General features: G+C 39.9%; 1 protein-coding gene across 6 annotated transcripts; it reads right to left on the bottom strand.

The window, feature by feature from the left end:
• Window positions 1-365: 365 nt before the first annotated feature.
• PDF2 (prefoldin 2) lies at window positions 366-20,307 on the bottom strand. 6 transcript variants are annotated; one of them, XM_077373473.1, is made up of 3 exons: window positions 20,095-20,234; window positions 18,682-18,826; window positions 366-1,133 (listed from the first exon to the last, which is right to left on the bottom strand). In XM_077373473.1, exon 3 carries the CDS (start codon window positions 1,018-1,020, stop codon window positions 568-570), a length of 453 nt encoding a protein of 150 aa, XP_077229588.1. In that variant the 5' UTR covers window positions 1,021-1,133; window positions 18,682-18,826; window positions 20,095-20,234; the 3' UTR covers window positions 366-567. The 6 variants fall into 6 exon arrangements, with proteins under 6 accessions (XP_077229588.1, XP_077229586.1, XP_077229587.1 ...); XM_077373471.1 differs by having other exon boundaries at window positions 366-1,108; XM_077373472.1 differs by having other exon boundaries at window positions 366-1,026.
• Window positions 20,308-22,211: the final 1,904 nt, after the last annotated feature.

The following is a 22,211-nucleotide window of genomic DNA, read 5'->3' as shown; positions in this document are numbered from 1 at the left end:
AAACATGGCTTTCCACATTGTACCTTGGACTAGAATACCAGAATTCAACCCTACACTTGATAGTTTTTTGGGTTGGGTCTGGTTTTTTCCACGTTCTTGTAGGATTTGTTGAAAAACCAACTCGATGGCATGCAAGTCAAACATTTGAAATCCAATAGAAGAATTTTGATCGACTAAAAGGAATTTAGAAATCAATTCTCGAATTCTGCATTGGAATCAAGTCTAGCAAGCGGTCACACTAGTCTCCGAAGCCCTCTATATTTTTATATTGGCACTCCTCTCTTATTTTAGACTTTTCTCATTGGTTGTTCCAATAATAACCAAGAAGCCAATGAAGCATTCAACAACCAGAACAAAATAACAAATAGTAATAAAGAGACCACTCCTAATCTGAAAGCGAGCATGAGTAATGTCTTTATACCCTTTTTCATAATAACAATAAAGATGCATGGGAGAGGACAAAACCTTTAGCCACCCATCACTTGACAGTGTGAAAGACAGTTTACCAAATGTTATGACTACCTGTTTTTCAAACAAAACCCAAGAAAAATCTAAACCAAACACAATTCATTCTTGCTCCCCACCTGCAGGTCCAACAAGAACTCCCTGGGCAGAACCTTCCTTCAGTCCACCTTCATCATTCCCTTCACCATCAGCTTTTCTGATCCTGATTTTGTATTTCGATTCGAATTCAGCAATTTCAGTTTTCTTCTTCTTAAGAGCTTCATTAAGCCGCAAAATCACCTCCTCAAGACCCTCTTTGTTACGCTGAACGGCGGGCAAAACCTCCTTGATTGTTCTTTCAACAAGAACGCCCCCGATCATGCGATAGCAGCGCCTAGATGGATCGAGTGGTTGGATGGCCCCGATCACTAACGAGTGCTCGCTCACTTCCATCTCCAGTTCTGTGATTTTCGAGTATAGTTGGTTGATTTCAGACCTCATGGCTCCATATAAGTTTGCAATTACCTGCTCATTTGCTGGCTCTCCGGCATCGCTGCCACCTTTCTTGGCCATCATCCTTTCCTGAATTTTTTAAGATGAGCTAATAAATCCTTCACAAACTGGTGTGCAAAAACGTTTTATACAGTTCAAGCGGTCTTCGTGGCTGCAAGAACGCGAATGCCTCAGAGCTGCAAGAAAATTCAGAGAAGAAAAATGGGGGATGGCCCAAGTGGTGCTTACTTGTCAAATGATCCAAACTACTTGTCTTTTAGGCTTTGCTATGGATGGGCAATGCATTAAGATCCACTCTCATCAGATGATTATATCCCTCCAAACTGTGGCATTCACACCCACAGATTGGAGGGTTAGAATTGACCGATATGGATTTTGGTGCATGGTCTATCTATAGCAATGACTAAAAGATAGGAGGTTTGGATCATTGAACAAATGGGTCTCACTTGCATTTCTACAGCTCATATTTTTCCTTGAAAATGTCTGCATACATCTATAAGAACCCCTAATCTAAATAGTAAACTTTGAAAAACAACTTTATTCATTAAATGATTATAAGACAACTTGAATATTCGAATCCACCATTTCTATGAAACAAGAAGAGGAAAACCAAAGCAACTTTAAACATTTAAAGGGGTATTTGACAACTATTCTCTTGATTCTCATTTTGGAATCAAGAATCAGAATGATTTTTTTGGAGTACTTCTAGTAATAAATTCACATTTGCAAAAACTCACATCCAAGAATACCTATTAGTTTAGCAAAATGACATATAATTGTGACAAAAAGGATGAATTCTGAATTAAATACAGTTTAGGAATGTCATCACTCTTTGAGACGAATGCATGCCCAAATAGGGTGTGACATATGATCTATGTGGATCGGACCAAAAACTATGGGCCCCACTATGGCATACTTGGAGTTTCAAATTGTATTATGAAAATGTAGTGGCCAAGTGAAGCACTTGTATCTACATACGGATTTCAAAATTTTCGAGTGACAGAGTGAAGCACATACTGCTAAATTGTTCTTTATCATGGTAATCAAGATAAGCCTCGTTATCAAAATCAGACTTAATTGGTTATTTTATATATATATATATATATATATATATATATATATATATATAGAGAGAGAGAGAGAGAGAGAGAGAGAGAAATGGGTTGCTGCGCTCGAGCGCAGCTAGGCTTAGCTGTGCTTGAGCACAGAAACAGGGGGGTGGGGTCTTTGGGAGGATGATCCTAAGCATTCATTTGGAAGGCCCCATCATGGATGGGGGGCCTACCAAAAATCAGCTCCATTGGATAACCTTAGGGTGTCCATTTGTGGGGCCAAAATTGGACAGATACTGTTTGCCCACAAATCTGTCCATTTTTTGCCCCACAAATGGACACCCTAAGGTGATCCAATGGAGCTGATATTTTGTGGACACCCTACCCATGAAAGGGCCCATCAAATGAATGCTTTGGATCCCACCCAAAATGTGGCCCCACCCTGTTTCTGTGCTCGAGAGCAGCTAAGCTTAGCTGCGCTCGAGCGCAGCAAATGCATGCTCATATATATATATTAAATTCACTTTTTAATAACTATGTAAATAACTATGAACATCAATAAGACAACTCACATAGAAAGAAAAATCTATGTACACATGATAGTTGCCCATGTCAAATTTTATATCATTATTTTTTCTTTAAGCAAGAACACGTTGATAATCTCATGTTCTATCCAGTCATAGAACAGATAGAAAGAAAGCTAGCCTCATGGAAAATGAAAAACCTATCGGGAGGATAACTCTAATCAAAGCGGCATTGTCAAATATGCCTGTATATTTCATGTCACTCTTCAAAATTCCTTATGCGGTTGCTAAGAGTATCGAACAGTTACAAAGGGACTTTCTTTCTTTTTTTTTATGGGTAAAAAAAAAAAGTCCCTTTGTAACTGTTCGATACGCTTAGCAACCGCATAAGGAATTTTGAAGAGTGACATGAAATATACAGGCATATTTGACAATGCCGCTTTGATAAGAGTTATCCTCCCGATAGGTTTTTCTTTTTCCATGGGGCTAGCTTTCTTTCTATCCGTTCTATGACTGGATAGAACATGAGATTATCATCGTGTTCTTGCTTAAAGAAAAAATAATGATATAAAATTTGACATGGGAAACTATCACGTGTACATAGATTATTCTTTCTATGTGAGTTGTGGGAAGGTTCGGAGGAAAGGAAAAAAATTAGACACTTGTTAAGGTGGGGAAAAGTAAGCAAGTTAAAAAAGAAAGGGGGCCTCGGCATTGGAAAGATGAGAAAACGAAATAAATCTCTCTTGGGAAAATGGCTATGGCGTTTCGGAACTGAGAGGGATGCACTATGGACAGGTATCATTGGCAGGAAGTATGGCAGCGGATGGGGAGGCTGGATTTGTCGGGAACTGCCTCATGAGAAGGGATCAGGAGTATGGAGACCAATAAACTCAGTTCGTGCCTGGTTCCTGCCGTTAATATGTTTCCGTGTGGGACGGGGAACAATGTGAGATTCTGGAAAGATCTGTGGCTGGGGGATCGACCTCTCTGCAAGCTATTTTAAGATCTCTTCAGATTGGCTTCCAATCCAGAAGCTGTAGTTTCCGGTAACATGGTACAGGGAACTGGGAACTGGAGCTGAGAACATAGTATGGGATGTCAGAATGAGGCATCACCTTAAGGATGACGAGATTAATCACTACGCCATGTTACTCGAACTCCTGAAAGAATGTAACTTATTGGAACACGAAGAGGACTGCTGCATGTGGATGCCGGAACCACAAGGGGGCTTCTCAGTCAGCTCCTTTTTTCTTAAGCTGAGCAAAGCAGAAGGATCAACATCACGGCGAGCTAGTATATGGCGCCAACTGATCCCTCCAAGAATAATGGCTTTCGTATGGACCATAGGATACCGTTGCATCAATACATGTGAACGCCTTAAGAAGCGATCCACCAAACTCACAAGAAGGTGCATTTTATGTCGCGAGGCGGAAGAGACCCTGGACCATCTATTCATGCATTGTCACTATTCCCATAGCATCTGGTGTGCTATGTTCAGATTTTTCGGTATGATGTAGGTTGTCCAAAGAAGAATATCCAAAGTCTTGCTGAATTGGTGTGGTGCCTACCATGGATGTTTGGGCCAATCTCTGTGGGCGTCATTAGCCTACGCCATCGTTTGAAATATTTGGAAACATCAGGATCTTCAACGACAAGTCAAGACACTGGAGTCATTTAGTGCTGGACACCAAACTGGACATTATCGCTAAGACATAAGTTAAAGGCTCGCTACCTTACCCCACTACCTCGATGCTTAGGAATTGGTAAGTGATTTTGAATGAAAAGAAGGTTAGGTTTAATATTCAACCGCTATGGACCCCGCTGCCCGAGGAAGGTTTGGTTAAAGCTCAACTCCGACGGCAGCTCGAATGGAAATCCGGGGAGTGCAGGTTTTAGAGGAGTCATTCGTGATCTTGCGGGTTGCACGATTATGTCATATTCGGGTCCTGCTGGTTCCTGTGATGCAAATGAAGCTGAGGAAAGGGACCTCCTATTTGGGCATTGATTTTATTGAGCTAAGGCTTTTATTAAGGCTTTGATGTTACTAATTTACAGATTATGGTTTTGATTTAGGGCTTTTTTATTTACCAAATTCGAATTCGGATATGAATTATTCAAATTCGGATATGAATTTTTCGAATTTGGATATGAATTCGGTTACCAAATTCGGATTCGGATTTGAATTCGGACATTCGGTTATGAATTCGAATGTTCGACTTTACCGGATAAACGGATACAGATAATATCCGAATTCGAATATTATCCGCCGGATTCGAATTCGGTAGTAGAAATTAAGTATCCGCCGAATTCAAATCCGAATTCGGATAGTGCAAATTATAGTTGAATTCGAATTCGGATAGCCATATCTGCTCCGAATTCGATCCATTTACACCCCTACTTGCGGGTCTACCCAGCCCGGCCCCAGTTCTGATGGGTTGGGCTAGGACGGGTTAAATTTCAACGGGTCACTAATTTAGTTACCCAGACCCGTAAATTACGGGCAGACAGGGTGGACCCGCGGGTCGGGGTCACCTTTTGCTTGCACAACCTATTTACGTTGTGGCCCAACAAATGAATGGTTGAGTACCATGCTTTCTGAAAAATACGGATTTATACATTAACCATCATATATAGTCCCTCTACAAATCTGAGGGTTAAGATCATCCTATGGTGATGACTTGCGGGGTACAACTAGACCCGGCAAAAAGTGACCCGGACCCGCGGGTCTACTCGGCCCATCCTGGTATTGCAGGTCCGGGTCACAAATTATCACCCGTTTTCTATTTTTAGCCGGCCCGTACGGGTCGTGAAATTGTGGACCCGTAGCGGGTTGACCAGTGGGTACCCGTAAAACTTAAAACCTAAATGGGCAGTAAATACTAAATATCGTGTGAGAGTGAGAAAGACTCCTCATTTTCTCTCCTCAACAGAAACAGAAGTTAGAGAACATCAGAACAAATAGGCTTCAAAGTTGAAACCCTAACCCCCTTCTCTCTGGCCTTGATTCCGGCCGTCTCTGACCGTCCGGTCCATTGCCGGTGTCCGACGGCCTTCTACAGTTCTACCTTCATCCAGGTGTCTCTCTCTCTCTCTCTCTCTCTCTCTCTCTTTTGTTTAAATTTTATTTTGATTTTAACAGGGTTAGGCTTAGGGGGTATGATCCTAACCCTAACTCTATGTCTCTATCACTAGATTTTTGGGCTAGGGTTTGAACTTTGGGGTTGGGTAATCCCTGTTAGGGTTTCGATTTTTTGTTGTTTTTATGTTGTTCCTATTTCTTTTGAGGCATGGGTTACTCAACCTTATTCCAAAATTTCTTGTATTCATGCAGTAGGGAATGAGATATATTTAACCCTTGAAGCTTAATTTGTGCTTACATATTTAGCCATTGAAGCTTAATTTGTGCTTCTTGCATCGGATGATGTTAATTTGTTTATATGACCAGTTCATCTTCATGTTTTTCTTTTCTTTTTCGTTTTTTGTTTTCTGGGATGATATAGGAATTAGCTATAAAGGGCAAACAATGATTTTTATACAAAAATCAGTACATTTTTATTTATGAGATTTTTATATTGTGTTAAAAAACATGGTTGCAGGGTTACCCGCAGGAATACCCGGCCCGCCCGGGTAAGGTCCGGGTACGCCAAACGGCTACCCGTAAAATCACGGGTAATTTTTACCCGTACCCGTACCCGTGCGGGTTACCCGTTTGCCGGGTCTAGCCTACGCCATCGTTTGAAATATTTGGCGGGAGAAAAACAACACGATCTTTAACGACAAGTCAAGACACTGGAGTCATTTAGTGCTGGACACAAAACTAGACATTATCGCTAGGACAAAAGTTAAAGGCTCGCTACCTTACCCCACTACCTCGATGTGCTTAGGAATTGGTAAGTGATTTTGAATGAAAAGAAGGTTAGGTTTAATATTCGACCGCTATAGACCCCGCTGCCCGAGGAAGATTGGTTAAAGCTCAACTCTAACGGCAGCTCGAATGGAAATCCGGGGAGTGCAGGTTTCAGAGGAGTCATTCGTGATCCCGCGCGTTGCACGATTATGCCATATTCGGGTCCTGCTGGTTTCTGTGACGCAAATGAAGCTGAGGAAAGGGACCTCCTATTTGGGATAAAATGGTACGCAGCAGCTTATCGTGGAAGGGGATTCATCCAACATCATTGCTTGGGCATCAAATCACAGCGGATGACCGTGGCGATTGTTCGATATCCTGAATGAAATCAGCGATTTGGTGTGGATAATCCGTCCTCAGATTATTCGTAGGAGAAGATCTGCTAATTCAATGGCAGATGGTCTAGCCAGGTAGAGAGTTTCACGACCAGCTGCCATCATCCACTGCCCTGATTTTTCGGGGCTTCTGCTGTGAGTTGTCGGTCTAAGTGAGTTGATATTGGTAAAGATACCATGATTAATCGATTGACCATTTCAGAGAAATCCAGAGGTGTTGGATTCCAGAGGTCCAGGTGTTCTTGTCGAGTGGAGTTAGGTATTGGATATTCAGAGGACCCACCAGAATCAAATTACGATCTTGGAATATCCAATGGTTCTGACACTAGTTATTGCTCCATCGTACATATCCTTAATCACATCAACATATTTAGTAGGCACTTTTTTCCTTTCAAGGACCCACCACATAACACTCCTAAGAACCCTATCATACGCTTTCTCCAAATCAATGAAAATTATATGAAGGTCCTTTTTATTTTCTCTAAATCTCTCCATTAACTGCCTAATCAAACTTAAAAAATAACCATCTACTGCATAACCTCAAAAGATAATCCATGCCCCATTCTACAAATGCGATTTTTTTCCAAGGCTTTTTTTTTTGAAATGGTAAGTCAACTATATTAAAACAGGGAAGACTGAGAAAGACTCCCAAAAGGATTACAAGGAAATAAAGAAAATAAAATAACAATAACCTCAAGGAGGAAAAAAATAAAGCTCTCCACCTCTAATCTCTCAACCTCGGATCTAGCCAAAGAATCCGCCTCACAATTTGCAGATCTGCGAACATGGTTGAAAACAATGGATGAGCCCTCTACAAGATCACAGATTTCGTCAAAAAATGACCAAAATCTCCAAGGAGGAGCCGCGGTACCACGGAGCCACCTAACCACATTTAATGAATCCTCCTCCACTATAGTAGTGTCGATATGGTCTATTGCAATTCTTTTAATACCCTGATGTACCGCTCTGATTTCCGCCTCATTTGAGTCACACACTCCCGACGGCCCCGAATAAACCCACAAGGTAGCCCCTCTGGAATCCCGATAGATACCAGCAATACCCGCCGGACCAGGATTGCCCAAGCTCGAACCATCAAAATTAAGTTTCAACCATCCAATGGGTGGAACTTCCCACTCTTGAACCACCTGTGATCGGTATTCTCCACTAAAACACACCACCCTCCAACCCTCCCATAAGTCATAAGCAGAGACAAAGCGGAACGGAGGCAAACATTTCGCCCAAGAAATGGTAAGAGCAATGATATTTAGTATAACCAGTAAGGCGATCTATTGGACCCCTCAAAAATCCTTGCATTTCGCTCCTTCCAAAGGACCCACAATGTAGCAAGGAGACATCTTCCACAACATCTTACCCTTTTTCTTCAATGGCACGGACTCCCAACACAAAAAGAAATCCGAAATAGAGAAAGGAAACACCCAACAGATCTCAAATCTCCCCAAAATGTACCCCCATACTTCTCTAGCAACTTTGCAGTGGATAAAGAGATGGCAAGCCGATTCTCCATCTTCCAAACATAGGGAGCAATGATCCACCAAAAGCATACCCCTCTTTCGAAGAAAGTTAATTGTTTGGATCCTATCCCTACATGCCACCCACGCAAAAAGGCATACCCTTGGAAGACAAGGAAACTTCCACACCATGGCGAAGATAGAGGGCGCACCACACAGAACAAGATGGGAATAAAAAGATTTAACGGAAAAGAAGCCAGATGGGTCCCAACTCCAAATCCTTTTATCCAACCCAGATAGTTTGATATAACAAGATTCAAGCAATTCAATAAAACGAGCTAAAGCTTCCAATTCTCTATCAAAGAAATTCCTTCTGAAAGTCAGCATCCACATCACCCCTCCCTCCACTCGAACAAAACAATCACAAACCATAGCTTCCTTTGAAGCAGCAACAACAAACAACTCCGGGAATACCTTCATAAGGGGCTCAGCCAAGCACCAAGCGTCATGCCAAAATCTAATGCGATCACCCGAATAGACTTTAAACCGGATGCCCTTGCTGAAATCATGATATATTTTCAAAATATCTCTCCACACAGTCACCTCCTTCAAGTTGTAAAGATTGTCTGACTCCCAATTTTAAGGTTTTGCTCCATACTTACTACTCATCACTTTCACCCAAAATTGACCTTGCTCCACTCCAAACCTCCACAGCCACTTGCCTAATAAGGCATGATTAAATTCACGAATTCTTCTTATCCCAAGACCTCCATTTTTAAAAGGTAAGCAAACCTTCTCCCACTTCACAAGCGGAATACCCTTGTTATCACATGAACCCCCTCATCAAAATCTACGTTGAATCTGCTCAATTCTCAAATCCACACTGATTGGGCATTTAAAGAGAGATAAGAAATATATAGGAATGTTAGCCAACACGGCCTTTACCAAAACCAATCTCCCCCCCTCTGCATATAAGGTTCATTTTCCAAGTTTCAAGTTTTCTTTCAATTCTCTCCACAATAGGATCCCACAAATGCTTCTTGGGTCTTTCCACACCCAACGGTAAACCCAAATACGAGGACGGGAGAAATTCCAACTTACACCCCACCATCTTAGCAAGCCTAATGGCCCTCTCACTCGGAATATTGATCGCAAACATACATGATTTCTGAAAATTAACCCTCTGGCCAGTTATCAACTCATAGCATCGAATAGTCACTTTCAAATTTAAAATGAAAAAATCATTCGGACAACAAAATAACAGTGTCATCTGCAAACTGCAAATGAGACACTTCCACCCTATCCCGCCCAACAACAAAACCCCGAACTAACTCCTTGCCGCTTCCAATAGCCATCAATCTACTCAAGGTCTCAACTACAATAACAAATAGAAAAGGAGAAAGAGGATCCCCCTGCCTCAACCCTCTAGAAGATTTAAAAAACCCTTGAGCAGAGCCATTGACCAGAATCGAAAACCATGCAAATTCAACACATCTTCTAATCCACCCCCTCCACCGGTCTCCAAACCCCATACGCCCCAACAAAAAGTCCAAGCACCCCCACTCCACTCAGTCATTAGCTTTTTCCATATCTAGTTTACACACAATACCCCCTTCTCCAGACTTAAAGTAAGAATCTATGGCTTCATTTGCAATAAGAGAACAATCCAAGATTTGTCTCTTAGAAACAAATGCACTTTGACATTCCGAAATCACCGAGGGCATCACCACTTTAATCCGGTCAGCAAGAATTTTTGCGAGTACCACTTTGACATTCCGAAATCACCGAGGGCATCACCACTTTAATCCGGTCAGCAAGAATTTTTGCGAGTACCACTTTGACATTCCGAAATCACCGAGGGCATCACCACTTTAATCCAGTTAGCAAGAATTTTTGCGAGTACCTTATAAAGGCAGCCAACCAAACTAATGGGTCTAAAATCAGAGATTTTTACTGCACCATTCACTTTCGGAATCAAAGTGATAAATGTTGCCCCCGTGCTTTTATCCAAAACACCAATCCGTTATAGAATTCATGAAAGAAATTCATAATGTCCTCCTTGACATACCCCCAACACGATTGAAAAAACGCAATACAAAAACCGTCAGGTCCAGGTGCTTTATCCCTACTCATCATAAACACACCTTTTTGAACTTCCTCCTCATCAAAGGGTCTTTCCAACAAACTCCTCTCCACCATAGATAAACTATTAAAATTCACCTCCTCCAGGATAGGGCGAGCTACGCCTTTCGAAGAATAGAGAAAGCCATAGAATTCCAAGATTGCATTGGTGATACCCTCCTTATCCACAATCACTTTCCCATCAATATTAAGATAAGATATTCTATTTCTTCTACGACGAGCACTAGCCATAGCATGGAAGTAAGCCGAGTTTTTATCCCCCTCTTTCAACCATTTCACCCTAGATTTTTGCCTACAAGAGATTTCTTCCTGTAGAAGAATACCTTTATGCTCTTCTTTAATTCAACCCAACTCCTCCATATCCATTACTGAAGCGGTGCCATTTTCATCATCACCTGATAATTCCTTAATACGGTTTTCCAACCATTTGTGCCTTTCCAACTTTGACACTCTTCTTTCAGCCACCCATTCCTTCAATTTGGACTTTACGAATCTCAGCTTCTTGCCAATCACAATGTCGGCATGCCCATCCACCTTGAAAGACTCCCACTATTCTCCCATCTTCTTCTCCATATTAGGTTCCTTAAGCCACGCAATTTCAAATCTAAAAAGCGGCGGCCCCCACAACTCCAATCTAGGATCAAGCATAAGGGGACAATGATCCGAAACTGAATGAGAGATAAATTTTTGACATACCTTGGGGATCAAACTCAACCACCCAGGACAAATAAGAAATCTATCAATACGGCGTGTTTTTGTGAGACATATGTATTAAAAAATACATCCTAGTTGCATCTAATGTGATTTAAAATTATAATTGTGCAAATCATGGAATTTTTGTTTTTCTATAACTCATTGTAGTCATTGGAGTGGGATCTAGGGTTGTGTGAAGGCCCATTGGTCTATTGATATAACTGCCCAGTCTGCCCCTTAGTCACCACAATTTCATATATGTCTTATCAAAATGAAGAGTTCAAGATCTTCTTTCTACGGAATACAGTCAATGTGAGAGACTTGGATTAATGAAGCCTGCATAGGTTCTTCCCTACTGCTTATCCCAATCATTCCAATATGCCATTTGTGTCTTTTACAAAATTAACAGTTCACTTCAATAACTACAATCTTAGCGTTCTGAGCTAAGTACAAAAAATAATATATATCTTCATTACCAATATATACCATGGAAGCTTATCTCATCCAAGCCATGATATTTATAATGCATATCTATTGGTTAATTCAATGATGCATTTTTGTCTGTCTAATACATGTTACAAGAAAAATAAAAATTCATAAGCAAGAAACATTTCTGTTTGTTTAGTAAATCTTAGATAAAGGAGTGAAAACTTGAAACGAGTTACTGATTAATTACATAGATTAGAAACATAAAAAGTAAATAAAATATAAAGTATATAAGCAATCTGACTATTTAAACTCTTGATTCAATAGACAAAAAGAGGATAAACAAAAAAATACATCAGATTAAGTACTATGAAACTGAAATGTGAAATGGGGCCATTAAATTGAGATGAATGGTGTGGAGGGGAAGTTCTGTTAATGAGATAGTGAAAGAAAGATTTGTATCATTTCCTTGCTTCTTGGTTCCTTCTAATTCATTAAGTTCAAGGCTGGTTCTGTTCCATTTAAAAAACATGATAGGATAAAAGGATGTAATAAATCGAAAAAAATTCACTGATCAAAACTGAGATGTTTAATTATTTAATTAATCTTTTTAAAAGATCGAAATTTATATAAACCCAATCCCCGAAATTAGACAAACACAATAAGAAACAGAGACAAAACATTATCCCAAATGACACTCAAACTCAACCCACAAATCTAAGATTCTTGTCTAAATACCTAAAAATATAATTTTAATAAAGATAAACAACCAAAAAAGGGATTTTAGAGAGAGAGAGAGAGAGATAACGTTTGTACTGGGATGATGTTCCTGACGATCTGGAGCCTTTGTAGAAGAGAAGATGACTGACGGAGAGCATATGCAAAGAGAGCGGTAGGGTTTTGAGTTTAAATGTGGTGCGGTCTAGAGAATTTATACGGTGTTTGTGCGTGACTTTAAATTCTACGTATAAATGGAGATTTTTTACCACATGTGCGAGTGAAGTCCAGTGTTTTTCAAAAAAGTCATGTGGGCCCACTTTAGATGATCCAAACCGTTCATTTATTGGGCTGCAAGGAAAATAGGTTGTACTTCACTCGCACATGTGGTAAAAACGAGGATCCAAGATGCTGGCTGGAGGCACGTTTTCATGACGGCATCTCATCATAAGAGGATGTTATTATTGAAGCAACAACTCATTTGATGTCTAGGTGGTGTTTTGTATATTTTAGTTTCAAAGTTTGATAATGATGGTTTTTTACACCCTAGCCGGACTGACTCTCGCCAACACTTGTCTCGTCATCTTCCTCCTCCTCGTCCCCTTCGTTATCCCGAGCCTCATCTTCCGAATCTACCACTACATTGCTTAAGCCAAACTTGACCAATACTTGTTCGGATTTGAAATCTCGAACATCAAACCTTTCCTTTCCTACTTCTACCCCTTACCTACGACATCGTTGAAAACCAACTGACTTAGTGTTACCAAAGAAAATTTCAGCCCCATCTTCTCCTCGTTGGGCTCCCTCCAATCAAAAGGAAACCTCCAACCAGCTGCCTGGGAGGCTTCACAAAGAAGAACTCAGTCTTCCATCGTTTAATGGAAGACGGAGATCCGCCCATGATCATTTTGGATCACATGATTTTACATATTTTTCGTTATTTTCTTTCGTTGCATTAAGTCCATTTTAGGGATTGTTGAGGATAATGACTTCCAGGAAAGTTTCATGGCCCTTATTAGGGTCTAAAAACTTCTTGATTTGGACAAGTTATTAGTATCCAGAAATTGATTTTACAAATTACTTTATTTATTTCTTTCGTTAAATTTACCCCATTTATAAGCAAAAATATCTATAGAAAAAGAATCAAATCACAACAACAAAGTAAAATAGTTGGATAGTTGAGTCATGTGACTCTGGTGAAGGCTTGAGCCGTGTGTCTCTTAGAGTGGAGGGCAATGCGCCAGACTCGAAGGAAAACGAGTTGGTGCGCCTTGCTCCCAAAACGCCCTCAGAGCTGGACTCAATCGAACCACCACATCATTCAAAAAAAAAAACAAAGCAAAATAGTTCAAATCCTAGATCATACTCAGAACAGCGTAAGACAAAGTCTTGAAACAAAATATAGATAACTGAAAAAATTGTGTCCACCATTCGTATCCTACATAAGATGAAGAACAAACTAAAACAAAGCCCTCCAACAAAATTTAGGCAGAAAAAACAAGAAAAAATTCTCTCAATCTGGTGTAACCCAAGTGTCTGTAATAGAGAGTAAGGGCCTCTTCATTGGAAGAAGTCTCACGATAGTGCCATCTTTTAGGTGAAAAAACATGATCTCACTCACATCTTCACAGTTTCTCTGAATCACATAGATACACCTCCTCAAGCACCCTAGAAATTTGGCACTGGAGAAATATTCCAAAACAATGGATCTTCGTCAAACGAGCTTTTTATATGAACCCATTGGGGAATACTTGCATCTAGTTTGAATAGTCCCGATCGAAACTTCACATTCCAAGACTTTCTGACCATGAACAATTCTCCACAAGATTCCACCAAATTAGCTTGCTCACAGGAAAAACTTCCGCTTGGCACAAGTACACTCCAGACATGAGAAGGGGGATCCAATTAACAAATTATAAGTTCATTCCTACTATTAATGGCATACAACGATCCATTAGAAAATGTGATATCATTGTGATACATCGATACATGTGTGATAACATCTTCTTCTTCAAAGGCAATCCATTGCTCTTCTCCCAGTCTACAGAAGACCAATGCATTATTATCTGTTGTGGCCACAACCATGGTTGTTTCATTAGAATAAGAGGGATCAGATGACATAATACCCTTGCTAATGTAGTAGCCAGTGTTGCTCCATTTTCTTTTCTGACGGCAAGGGTGAGATGGAAGTTGAATTTGTGCTTTTGAAAACATGTTCAAAAGGCAATGCAACCCCGCCCAGGTCTTTATCTTACTGTTGGAATGGTATCAGGAAGTTTATATCTGAATAGCAATTCCATCTCGTCTTTCCGGATCAATAGCCCCAATCCCCATCTTTTCCAAATATGTCTTTAATGGTGGGTCGAATTAGAGAATGGAGCCTCAGGAAGCACTGTGGAGAGGAAGATCTTTGGCCCCTATTCATTCTTTAAAGGGGTCTCTGTCCACATGGAAACGGGTCTCGATCACAATCTAGATTTGAATCTGGGGCATGTTTCCACTAAACTATAGACTTCTGCTCCTAGAGCGCCAGAGACAAAGCTTCACACAATAGCCTGAAACTGAGGCTCAGCGAGTCCCTTTCATAAAACGCTTATATTTGATTGTTCTAGAACCTTAAAGTAAGGGACCCGTGTTCTCAATCGGCGAAGCCTCGATGTTCAGGTCGGGATGTAGTACAATCCCATATTACCAATGACAATATGGCAACCACATTTTCATCCAAGTGAGGAACCTCGGGTGAAGAACCAAACTGAACAATCCCCTCAAGCTGTTGCGGGGGGCACACCAAGGCTTTGCCGACTGAGAACATAGGCCTCAACTGTAGTACCGGGCCGAAAGGCAACTGGATGGCATCGTCACCGCCAAATGAGGACGCTTCAGCCTGAAAGTGGTGTACTTAATTCACCTGGTGTCTAAATCGGTTGATCTTGTCAGTCACTTTTCGTATGTTTAGCCGGAAAGTCGATCTCCACTTTATGAAATTTCTCTTGAATGAAAGAAGGAGAGAGCAATTTGCTACAACATCCTTTCAATATAGAAATTGTCACCTCCCCATGTCTGCCCGTAGAGCCGTGAAATATGATCTCCTAGGCTTGCCCAATATCAAAGGGAAATATTTTGGTGCTTTTCTTTTCTTATTTTTTCTGTATGGTTTGAGTCTTTTCCGGGCAAAGCTTTTATGTTTTCAGGTTGTAATTATCTATTCGATCAATTAATTTACAGGGTCTAGCCCAGGTCCCTAAATATGTTCAGGGTTTAAAAAATATTATTTCATATATAATTCTCCTACATGCATTTCTTTTATCTATCTTATTAGATAAGTATTACATCATGGGCTTTGGATATACACAAGTGTTATTTTTTTTGACACTTTAGTGTGGTGAACATTACTATTTGCTAGAGTATAGGGGTGCAGGTCAAAATCCTATCAGGGCAAAAAGAGTTTTCCAACTACAAGCATTTCTCAGTGAGTAACGTGATCGAACGATATTTTTGGTGCATTGAAGGCCTATTTTTCTTTCCTAAATTTAATTCCTCTCTTAAGGCTTCAACTGCAAAGGCTTATAGGATAGGTTTGGATTGCTGGAATCAGGTGCAGGAATCGGGATCTGATTCCAATTCTGCCTGATTTGGCGTTTGGTTCAAAACAGAACAGAATCAAGGGTCTGAATTGACACCCGGAATTAGGGAATTGCCAGAATCTGTTTTTTTAAGCAGGTAAGCTGGGGATTGAACCTCTGACCCCAAGGTTGAAGAGCAGAGCCTTAACCAATTGAACTAGAGGCTCAACCCCAAATGCCAGAATCTGTTTCCCGTGTATTCTGATTTTGGCCAGGTCAGAATGAAATTTTTATTAGATTTTTTAATTAAATTTTTTTATTTTAATTAGTTCTCATTATCTTTAAGGGAGAATCGAAGTAGGAATTGGAATATGATGTCGATTGCGATTCCTGATTCTGACAATCCATATTCAACCTGACAACATGTACGCTTCATAACTTCGTTAGAAGCCAAATGCGATTAGACGTTGAGTTCATGCACTTTGTCTATCATGACGCGATTGTGGATAGTGAACGTGAAGATGATGAAATATATAATGCAATTCCTTCAACTGGCAACTGCAACATTATAGGGAGAGGCATGAGTTAGGGATTTTATTGAGAATGCAATGGCTAGGGAGTGGGGACTATTTTAGTTGTTGATGAGAGAATGAGGACTTCTGATATTTTTAGGGCGATGATAAGTTTGCACCCCCTGTAGGATAATTCGCACCCCTTTTAACGTTAGCTTTGGCAGACTTTACGCTTTTTGACGTCAATTCACATTAAAAGGGGTGTGAATTATCCTGGAGGGGATGCAAATTTATCAGCCCCCTATTTTTATTATTCCCTATCTTGGGATTATATGGATTTGTGAGTCAGTGACATTATTTGTGTTAGATATTTCATATTTGTTAGTAGCATGCTGTCATTGCCTTGATGTTTGATATTTGTTTTTGGTGTACAGAGTCATTTTTCGATGTTTGTTAGTTATATTTTTATGATATAAAATCTAATTATAATTACAAACACGGTGATTGTATTTATGTTATAGTTTAAAAAATCGGAGCGAATAACAAAATCCTGTTGTTAATGCTATGCAGGATCACTATAGATTGTTCGTTTAGGTTGATGAGTATGTCCTAGACAAATCAGTAGGTAGTGGCTTTTTTTTCTTTTGAAAATTAACAATTTTATTGCAAGAGAAAGCTAATACAGGTAGGGACAAGGAATCCCATTTCAGAAGAAAGAACCCGTATACATAGCCACAACCATGGATGAAAAATAACAACAAGAGCCCGAAAAAATAAGGGCAGTGGATGATGGCAGCTGATTGTGAAACTCTCTACCTGGCTAGACCATCTGCCACTGAATTAGCAGATCTTTTCCTACGAATAATCTGAGGACGGATTATCCGCACCAAATCGCTGATTTCATTCAGGATATCGAACAATCGCCACGGTCATCCGTTGTGATTTGATGCCCAAGCAATGATGTTGGATGAATCCCCTTCCACGATAAGTTGTCCCATATTGTTCACTGCGTACCATTTTAGCCCAAATAGGAGGTCACTTTCCTCAACTTCATTTGCATCATAGAAACCAGCAGGACCCGAATATGACATAATCGTGCAACGCGCGGGATCACGAATGACTCCTCTGAAACCTGCACTCCCCGGATTTCCATTCGAGCTGCCGTCAGAGTTGAGCTTTAACCAACCTTCCTCAGGCAGCGGGGTCCATAGCGGTCGAATATTAAACCTAACCTTCTTTTCATTCAAAATCACTTACCAACAAGGTTTTAAATCTCGGTTTCGGTTTTAGTCATCACCGAAACCGAAACGTTTCGGTTTCAGTACGAAATTTCGGACGAAATCTTGTAAAAATTTCATCGAAATTTCAATTTCCGAAACGTTTCACCAAAATTTTCGAAATTTCGGGTGAAATTTTGTACTTCACCTAAATTTCCGAAACGTTTCGGCGAAGTTTGGTACTTTTCCGACTCACTGTGAATTTCATTTCGTTTTCCACCGAAACCGAAATATTTCGGCCGAAATTTAAAACCATGCTCACCAATTCCTAAGCATCGATGTAGTGGGGTAAGGTGGCGAGTCTTTAATTTTTGTCCTAGCGATAATGTCCAGTTTGGTGTCCAGCACTAAATGACTCCAGTGTCTTGACTTGTCGTTGAAGATCATGTTGTTTCTCTCCCGCCAAATATTTCAAACGATGGCGTAGGCTAGACCCAGCAAACGCGTAACCAGCACGGGTACGGGTACGAGTAAAAATTACCCGTGATTTTACGGGTAGCCGTTTGGCGTACCTGGACCTTACCTGAGCGGGCTGGGTATACCCGCGGGTAACCCGGCAACCATGTTTTTTAACACAATATAAAAATCTCATAAATAAAAATGTACTGATTTTTGTATAAAAATCATTGTTTGCCCCTTATAGCTAATTCCTATATCATCCAAAAAAATCAAAAAAGAAAAAAGAAAAGAAAAACATGAAGATGAACTGGTCATATAAACAAATTAACATCCTCCGATGCAAGAAGCACAAATTAAGCTTCAAGGGTTAAATATATAAGCACAAATTAAGCTTCAAGGGTTAAATATATAAGCACAAATTAAGCTTCAAGGGTTAAATATATCTCATTCCCTACTGCATGAATGCAAGAAATTTAGGAATAAGGTTGAGTAACCCATGCCTCAAAAGAAATATGAACAACACAAAAACAACAAAAAATCGAAACCCTAACAGGGATTACCCAACCCCAAAGTTTAAACCCTACCCAAAAATCTAGTGATAGAGACATAGAGTTAGGGTTAGGATCATACCCCCTAAGCCTAACCCTGTTAAAATCAAAATAAAGTTTAAACAAATGAGAGAGAGAGAGAGGTAGAGAGAGACACCTGGATGAAGGTAGAACTGTAGAAGGCTGTCGGACACCGACAATGGAACGGACGGTCGGAGATGGCGGGAATCACGGCCGGAGAGAAGGGGGTTAGGGTTTCAACTTTGAAGCCTGTTTGTTTTGATGTTCTCTAACTTCTGTTTCTGTTGAGGAGAGAAAATGAGCAGTTTGTCTCACTCTCACACGATATTTAGTATTTACTGCCCATTTAGGTTTTAAGTTTTACGGGTACCCACGCGGTTACCCACGGGTCAACCCTCTACGGGTCCACAATTTCACGACCCGTACGGGCCGACTAAAAATAGAAAACGGGTGATAATTTGTGACCCGGACGGGCCAGGTAGACCCACGGGTCCGGGTCACTTTTTGCCGGGTCTAGTTGTACCCCGCAAGTCATCACCATAGGATGATCTTAACCCTCAGATCTGTAGAGGGACTATATATGATGGTTAATGTATAAATCCGTATTTTTCAGAAAGCACGGTACCGGCTACTCAACCATCCATTTGTTGGGCCACAACGTAAATAGGTTGTGCAGGCAAAAGGTGACCCGGACCCGCGGGTCCACCCGGCCTGCCCGTAATTTACGGGTCTGGGTAACTAAATTAGTGACCCGTTGAAATTTAACCCATCCTAGCTCAACCCATCAGAAGTGGGCCGGGCTGGGAAGACCTGCAGGTAGGGGTGTAAACGGATCGAATTCGGAGCGGATATGGCTATATCTGAATTCGAATTCGATTATAATTTGCACTATCCGAATTCGAATCTTAATTTCTATTACCGAATTCGAATCCGGCGGATAATATTCGAATTTGGATATTATCCGTATCCGTTTATCCGGTAAAGTTGAACATTCAAATTCATAACCGAATGTCCGAATTCAAATCCGAATCCGAATTTGGTAACGGAATTCATATCTGAATGTCCGAATTCATATCCGAATTCGAAATATTCATATCCGAATTTGAATAATTCATATCCGAATTCGAATTTGGTAAATAAAAAAGCCCAACTCAAAAAGCCCTAAATCAAAACCATAATCTGTAAATTAGTAACATCAAAGCCTTAATAAAAGCCTTAGCTCAATAAAATCAATGCCCAAAACACAAAATATTTAAAAAATCAAAACCGAAAACCCTAAACCTCAAATCTGTAAAATGTGTAAAATAAAAAAACGTAACCCTAAAATCCAAATCTGTAGAATCAAAAGTTAAACAGTGATAAAATCAAAACCCAAAACCCCAAATCTGATTTTATTCTCTAATACATCCATTAACATTAAGATCCTTTGACACCCCTAATCTTTCTTTTTTTTTGTATGAAAACCTTAACCCACACTATTCTGAAAAAAAAAAAAGAATGGAAGAAGAAGAAGAAAAACATGTCAGAGAGAGAGAGAGGGAGTGAGTACCGAGAGAGAGGCGAGGAACGTCGGTGATATGGGTTGGGGAAGACCACCGATTAGGGTTTGCCGGTTTGGTGTGGGCGGTCGGAGAGAGGCGCCGCTGATCAGGGTTCGTGTGGAGAGCCAGAATATGAATCGAGTATAGGGTTTCAGGTTTCTTTTCATTTGGATATGTATATCATATAGGTAGTGATATTTACCCATTACCCCCCACTTTTACTTCATGCAGCCCCCATTCAGTGTGTATCTATGACTCCTCTTTTGCATTTTACACTATGTAAATGGGGCTGTCCGCACTCCACAGTAAACAATAGGGTTTTAAGAAATTATATAGTCCCTTACTTTTGCAAAAAGTACCGTACGGACCAGACTATAGGATGGTCCAAAATTCTAAACCGTCCATGTGAGGGGCAGGGGCACAAAGTATATATGTTTTGCCCTAAAATCATTTCCAAAGCATGATCCTAAGTTGGAAACCCCTATAGATCAGAAGGCGAGGATCATCCAATGGAAATGATTTTTGGGTAACAATCTATTTATATTGTGTTCCATCACATAGACAGTTTGGATCATCCTGTGACGTACTCCGTACAGTACTTTTTAAATAATACGGGACTCATTTTACAAATATATTTCCTTGACACTCTTTTCCACAAAATTACAACAATCCAAGCAGGACCGAGATAATTAACTTTAAATAAAAATGATTAGCCCTCTGAGGCTCCAAGTAACCATATTCATTTAATTTCCCTCTAAAACGTGAAGAGAAAATAATTTCCATGAAAATTATATCTATTGTAGTTATTTTGGATTTATATATAAGAACATTATTTCTATCAGAATTATTTCTAAGAAACTGGCTTCTATTTAAAGTTAACTCCCTGTTTGGATTGTTGTAAACTTGTAATTTTGTAGAAAATTTTGGAAAGGAAAAACATTTGTAAAATTGCCCACTTTTCCATCAGAAATGTTTTTCTTGCAATCCAAAACACGGCCTAAAGGGAAAAAAATATGTGCATAGTTATTTTCCTTCCAATCAAAATCGAGCCAAAAGTTATAACTTATACGGCACCATAACGTCAAATACTTGAAAGTTTTTAGAGATACTATTTTTCGATTGTCATTACTCATTAGAATTTTTCTCGAAAGAGTTGGCATTGAAATGATATCACAAGTTTTGAACGATGAGTTAAAGACGAGTTATTGGTTCGACTGCAAAATTGCATTTTAAAAAAATTTAGTGAGAAAATTAACATTAGTTTGTTATTGGGATTTCTTAGCAACTATTTTAAAAAGGGAGCTGATATATACGCCCCTTCTAATTCTGCGGACACCCGTTCTCACGCCACCAAACCGGCTAAAGAAGGTAGCCAAATATACCACAAAAGTACTTTTGGAAATCACCAAAATACCCATGACATGGACCCATCTCTCTCCAAACCCTTAAACCCTCTCTCTCCCACACGTCCATCTCTCACCCAAAACCAGCGGTGTCTTGCCCAAATCCAACTTAGAAGATCTCTCCATTCTAAGTTTTTTTTCTTGGTTTTTTGGAAAGTATCTACAAAGGATCATTGTTTTAGGTTTGTTTCCCTTAGCACGTCTACCTGTACAAGAGAGGAGAACTCAGCATTCAACTCCCTTCCAAATTAAAATTGCTTGAAAAAGGGAGATTGGGCGCTGGATTTTGTCGCTTGATCTGGAATAGAGTAGTGGGAGAGACAAATGGAGAGTTAGCGATTTATATGCTTTTATGGACATTTTGGTCATTTTCAAAAATGTCTTACTACGTCTAACTGGCCACGTTCTTTAATTGGTGACAAGGTATCAAATCGGGTGTCCGCATAATTAAAAGGGGCATATTTATCAGCTCCCTTTAAAAATACTGGACTCTTTGGATATTACGTGATTCTTAAAAACTATCTACCAATTATTTTGCAAGCTAGGAACTTATATTAAATAAATATTAAAATGTAAATATATATATATATATATATATATATGAGAAAACGGTTCCTACACATATGTGTAGAGAGTTCTCTACACACTAGCTTAAAATACAGTGGGGGCCCATATTGTTTGGGTGATCCATGCCATCCATTTTAAAGGCCCTCACATAGATA

Source organism: Tasmannia lanceolata, unplaced genomic scaffold (assembly GCF_043159265.1).
Source record: "Tasmannia lanceolata isolate RefF3 unplaced genomic scaffold, GAP_Taslan_0.1 ptg000037l, whole genome shotgun sequence".
NCBI classification, from domain to species: Eukaryota; Viridiplantae; Streptophyta; class Magnoliopsida; order Canellales; family Winteraceae; genus Tasmannia; species Tasmannia lanceolata.
This window is presented reverse-complemented; position numbering and strand designations above follow the sequence as displayed.